Below are 6147 nucleotides of genomic sequence, written 5' to 3'. Positions count from 1 at the left end.
TCTCTGGTGTGCCCAGAACGGCTAGTTCGGTGCCCTGAAGCGGCACACCGGCAGGGGACGGCCGAACTAGCTGCTCTAGATACCTCCATAGAGGTAACGAGCCTCTTAGTACTGCTACGTTTCTGAGCCTACTGAGCCACAGCATCAGGACTCTCATAGCTAAAGTCTCCTATTGAAAACGACAGCCCTCAGACCCACATCGTCTGCTAGGAAGACTAGACCAGAGCCTGCTCGGGGCAGGACCCAATGAAGCACACTTGGCAGGGGCTCCCACACCGCCAGGTGAACTCCTAAGGGAACCAGTCTCGCGAGACTGGCCTGTCTAGCATAACCGCTGATTATTGTTTTGAGCTTTAACTAAGTTGTACATGGGTAACTGTAGGGGGCTAAACAGAACTACTATTTAAAGAATGGTAAGCATGGGCGACCTATTAAATAGTATTAGTCATAACCTCTGGCTAATGATCAGACTGGCGAGTTTTTGATCGTGGGGTCCATGTAGAGCGGCCGACATGAGGCTCCCTGAGCGACATAGATTCCTAATGAACAAGTAAATATAAAGTAAAGAGTCAAACAGAATGATCAAACATTCACTTCTAACTATCTTTTCTAACCCTTTTCATTTTCGGAGTCAGATGAATAAAAAGGTAAAACATAAGAAAATGTATTTAATTTAATATTGTTGTGCTGCATAAAAAGGAAAGACAGCAACACGCGAGAGTTCTTCTGCCGGATCACTGGCTACCGTCGTTGGACCAGTGGGCGGACCTTACAGTAGCTAGAGCTAAACCAAATTCTCTGTGGCAGCAGATAATGCCTTTCACATTGTTCTTGCAAATACATGCTCCTAGTACCTGTTTACACTCATCTACAGACCAAGACTTGTCTGGATGGATTCTGAATTAGTTCTTGTCTAACTTTCTCAGTGACTATTAGGTTCATTTGCACTCCTAACAGTGATTTGAATTCGCTATCTGACCACAAAGGAGTCGCGAGACCACCTTTTTCAGTTGTGGGGATCAGTCTAGCATTCTTTCTAAACATTTTGTGAGTTTCTTTGTTACCATACGATAAAACACTAAAACTTCTCTGATCAACAGAGGGTACACTTGTTAACACAGATCAACTATTGTTAACCTTCCTTGGCAAAGCAGAGGATAACACAAATTACTAGCACTTTACGCTAAGCTTCCCTGCCAAAACAGAGGGTAACTAAGCCTTCCCTGCCGAAACAAAGGATAACAAATATTAGCACGTGATTGTAATGTCAGATTAAAGTTAATTTTGTAAGGGAATTACTGATTATTTTAGCTCAGGTTTTGGGAGGAATCGAATCTGAAGATTCTAAGCCAACCTGATTAGAACTGGTTTCAAATTTGATTGTTTACACTCTATCAACTGTTCGTCCAGCGAGACGTTAACGTTCGGGTAATTAACAATTTTGTTCATATTACTTCGTGGCCAACGATACATAAACAAAAGGGTAATCTTATTAATTTTGAGCAAGGTAACAAGGATCTTGGCAAGGTTTAGCTTTCTTTATTCACGACACAAGACAATGATTCTTTATCAGTGAAACAAGAATTTATTAGCTATTCTAGATTACATTAAACTAAGCTAAAACACACATACACACACACATACACACAAAGGTTCAGGGAAATTATGTTAACGGAGTTCTGAGGAAAGCCCAAAGTTTTAGGAAGATATTCGCTACAGTTCTTGTACTTGCAACCTGAGAAAACTAATAAAGCAGAGACTTGGCTTATGTTTACTGCTTAAAATTAGCTCGGCACCAGTTCAGCAGATAGAATATTTTGTTCGTTTACTTGCGTTTGGGTGACGTTTCCTTGTTTGGCTGCTTGAGGGAATCCCGGCTTTTGATTGGTTACTGGTCGGGCGTCTGGATGACGTAGTTTCTGGGAAAGCCTTCCTGGAGAATGGCGGTTGCCTTGTGATGTAGAGGAGCTTCGAAAGTCGGTTGCCTTGGGCACGGAGAGTGATGTTTGGAGTTCTTCTGAGAGTTCCTTTGCTTGGCTTTAGACTTTGAAGTTCGGCAGTCGCGGAGTTTCAACTGAAGTGTTTGAGTTTTGGAGTCTTTGGGAGCGCTTTGTCGCGCGGTCACCAAAACGAAAAGCCACAGTTCTAGAGAGAGAGAGAGAGCGAGCGAGCGAGCGAGCGAGCAAGAGAGGGCTTTGTGTACATTTTTAAGCAGGCTGACTTTTGTCCATCCCACTGTTTGTTGTTCCAATCAGATATTGGCTGTGGGGCTTAGCCACACCCCATACTGTTCCTTTATCATGCATGAATCACATGCTTCCAGTGGGGCGTATTCCTGCAAGTTTTAATAACTTCTTATAAAGTGTTGTACAACACACACTGCTCAAAATAACACATTTTCATTCATACCAAGGTTATTTAAATATCATGACCATTCCCACAAGCCCAAACTTCGCATATCTGGCATACACAGAGTACATTTAATCACTTTATCTATTAAAAGGGGTTATAAAACATCGATTAAACTTCATAGGTTACAATCAACACATCAAAGAGAAAGCCTATTATTTGGGAGTATATTGCTCCGATACTTTAAAAGATTTTAAATGATTGTCTTTTAGAATCATCATGCAAGGTTCGCGTGTGTTCCTCTGTTGCAACGAGAAAACGCGGATCAGTTGGATTTCAGAAGGGCAGGAAGCAGATGTTCAATGGGTCATGTGGCGTCACGCAGTATAGATTGAATCACATTATCACTTTTCCTTAGGTCTGTTGTTTTGCAAGCCTGAGGGTGTGATTCAATTACTCTTCCTTTTCCTGTTGGATGTAATAGTTCCATTCATTGGTGGTCACAAGACATCACGGGGTATCTATAGGTTGTGAAAGAAATTTTTTAGTCCTTCAAACAAATAAAGCTTTGTTGTCTCCTGATTGGATTAGTTCAGACATCATGATGGCTGATAGGGGCATATCAGTGTCTATATGAATAGGAATCCCTACATGATGCTAATCTTCCCTGCCTGAACAGAGGATAACCTTCATCTCTAAAATACATTTTTTAGAGGATAACTTAGTTAACCAAACCCTACAGCTGTCTGTTAACTCTTCTCTGACGGCGCAGAGGATAACAAATTTGTACTGGTCTTAAAGGTTCTTTTGGATAGAGTGGCACTCACCAACCCTTGGTTGTAAAGAAAGATTCGGTCTGGAACGAAGTCAGATCTTTGTTGAGCTTGAGTTGAAGTTTCAGTCTGGATTCAGGTGAGGAGCTCTATCCGGGTGACGGCACCAAAATTGTAAGTAACATTTTCCTCGTCGAAGCAGAGACCAGGAGATGTTGGGATATCTTTCATACAGAAGTTACTCTTTATTAAGGACTCACTGTGCATTGCTGCAGTCATCCAAGTCTTACTATAGCTCAGCGCAGTAGAGTTTATACCTTTCAAGGGGGAGGGATACATAGGGGTGGAGACAATCTAAATAAAGCATGCAAATGCAGTACAGGAATCAGCCCGTTACCGGAATTTCTCCAGTCCTGATCTCATCAGCATAACAGTGTCATTCAAATGCATAGGTGCTAATCCAATCAGCCTGACAGTATCGCCCATACCTTCACATTATCATAGAGACAAAGGCACAGCTGTGCCTTGAGCTTAGCATTCACCTTTAACTTGGGAGCCTGCCCGATGGTCAAGAAGTGCATAAAGACAAAAGGTTAATGTCTCAGACACCTGGGCTGCCTGACTTGATCTCCTTAGAATGTCATTATCTTTACCTCAAAATGTAAAACACAATGTACATAACTTTTTTCAGTTTATATACTATTACATCGGAACCTAGATATAACATTTTATAAATTTGTAATCCAACACATGGCAGAAGACAGGTTGAGTGATCTGGAGAATCTAAGCATAGAAAATCACATTGAGCAAAATCATTCAATCTTGATGTGTTTGTGGATATCTTTGTTATCTCATATATATAGTTTTTTTTGTATACTTTGGAAATAACTAAATTCACTGTGTACATTTGTAATCTATACATTCTGTAGAATTTCTGTCTGTAAAACAGAACATGTAAAACATGGTCACAGTCAGATGTGTTTTTCTTTTTCTTTTTGTTTTTGTGGCCAGCCCAATAAAATCACTGGGTCTTACCTGGCCACCCCTGAAAAAATGTTCTACGCCCCTGCTCGTATGCATTCTGCCATAAAACCCCAACGAAGAACTGCCGCATCAAACAATACATTTGTCAATCTTTTTTTTATGATATGTTCAATTATGATTACATTAACAAAAGGGGTCTTAAAATACATTGACAATACCCTGTTGTTGTTGTTGTTTTTAAAAGCCAGTGTTGCATTTGAATCAGTTCTGCACACAAGAGTCAATGTTAAAAATAACAGATTTATATTGATTGGTTTATAAATCTATTGGCTGTAATTCCCTTCCCCTAGTGTTTCATTTAAACTGTTTCTGGTAGAATATTAGAAACATAAAACTAGATAGTTGTTGTTTAATTATTGTGCTGCTACTGACAGGGTATTTCTCTTTCCTGCTATTAAAAAAATATATTCACATGCTGAAAAAAAACAATAGAAGTCATCACAGAAATTCTAATGGTTTCCTCTACAAATACCGTTACAAACATTACAAATCATCAACTTTTAACCATTAAAACCATTAAAAAACTGTTTTCTGTAGTGTGTTTTGAAACATATTCCGTTAGGATTTAGTGGTTTTATCAAGACACCAACCGAATGCAACTAATTACCAGTAGAGACCAACAGACACAGCATTAAAACCAATACAATTGCCATTATAACCAGTAAAACCATTACACATTCTGTAAAGGTTTCTATTGGGGTTTTGTTCAGCAGGGTAGTTTCATTATTAGTTAATTGAGTCCGGTGGATGAAAGCACAAATAAAGTTCAACTCAGTCTCTGTTCAGAAGCTCAAAAAACATAAAAACTCCACCCTTCTTTATCTTTAACCTTTACCTTACCAGGAAGTGACTAGTCTTATGATTTATCCAATATCTTACTGAAGGCTAAAGAGTCAGTGTTTTGGAGATCAGAGGAGTACACTGTAAATGAGGATTTTGGAGAAGTGTATTGAACAGAATAGGTTTGATTTTGGTTGTAATTGTTATTTACTTTTCAAAGTCAGAAAGTGAAAGTAAATTGTAGATCGTTGCAGCTTTTACAAGAAGAGGAAATGGATTCCAAATCTGTGGAAGAGCTTTCTTGTCCCGTTTGCTGTGAAATCTTCAAGGATCCTGTTCTTCTGTCCTGCAGTCACAGTTTTTGTAAAGAGTGTCTTCAACAGTTCTGGAGAACCAAGAAAACTCAGCATCAGTGAAGTGCTTCCATCTCACAAGGTATGATCAGAAAATGGATTTCATTTTATATGCTAAGCAGTGCTTAATATTTGTATATGTTTATCCTTTACAAGTTAAATAATAAAAAAAAATATGTCCTGCAAATTTCAGGCACAAATGGCACTACTTAATGAGAATGATCATACGTCATACAATTGACTAAAACTATGAAAACTTCCAAACATACTAAAGCCCTTAGCTACTTAAGTTTAACAGATTTCCATTTTATCTTGTAGGAGGAACTGAATACAGCACTGACATCTTTACAAAACAAGCTCAAACATACAAAGAAAATGAAAGCAAAGTGTGATAAAACGGTTCAACACATCAAGGTGAGGATATCGAGAGTCAAACATTCACAGAGTTTATGATGGACATTAATGGAGTGAGTGTTAATACAGAGCTGACTGAAGTGAATGTGATGTGATTTCAGTCTCAAGCTGAGCACACAGAGCGTCAGATTAAAGAGGAGTTTGAGAAGCTTCGTCAGTTTCTCAGAGATGAAGAAGAAGCTACAATCACTGCACTGAGGGAGGAAGAGGAGCAGAAGCAGCAGATGATGAAGGAGAAGCTGGAGGAGATGAACAGACACATCTCAGCTCTTTCACACACAATCAAAGACACGGAGGAGATGATGAAAGCCAGCGATGCCTGCTTTCTGAAGGTGACAACTGAATTTAGCTTCATTGTTTGTGCCCAAAACAACTCACCAATTACCCAACCAATGATCAAACTATTAATTTGTATAGAGAGAAAATGAACTGTT

At 39.3% G+C, this 6147-nt stretch overlaps 1 protein-coding gene across 1 annotated transcript in view; it reads left to right on the top strand.

Annotated features, from left to right (window-relative positions):
* LOC107577499 (tripartite motif-containing protein 35-like) overlaps positions 1–6045 on the top strand; it is a gene marked incomplete at its 3' end in the record, with an annotated part of 8174 nt that extends 2129 nt beyond the window's left edge. Inside the window, exons 2-5 of the mRNA XM_016263566.1 lie at positions 4134–4194; positions 5299–5381; positions 5618–5713; positions 5815–6045. Of these exons, the coding sequence (XP_016119052.1) occupies positions 4134–4194; positions 5299–5381; positions 5618–5713; positions 5815–6045 (471 nt within the window). The remainder of the gene's footprint in view (positions 1–4133; positions 4195–5298; positions 5382–5617; positions 5714–5814) is intronic.
* Positions 6046–6147: the final 102 nt, after the last annotated feature.

Source organism: Sinocyclocheilus grahami, unplaced genomic scaffold, assembly GCF_001515645.1.
Source record: "Sinocyclocheilus grahami isolate Dianchi unplaced genomic scaffold, SAMN03320097.WGS_v1.1 scaffold6230.1, whole genome shotgun sequence".
NCBI classification, from domain to species: Eukaryota; Metazoa; Chordata; class Actinopteri; order Cypriniformes; family Cyprinidae; genus Sinocyclocheilus; species Sinocyclocheilus grahami.
This window is presented reverse-complemented; position numbering and strand designations above follow the sequence as displayed.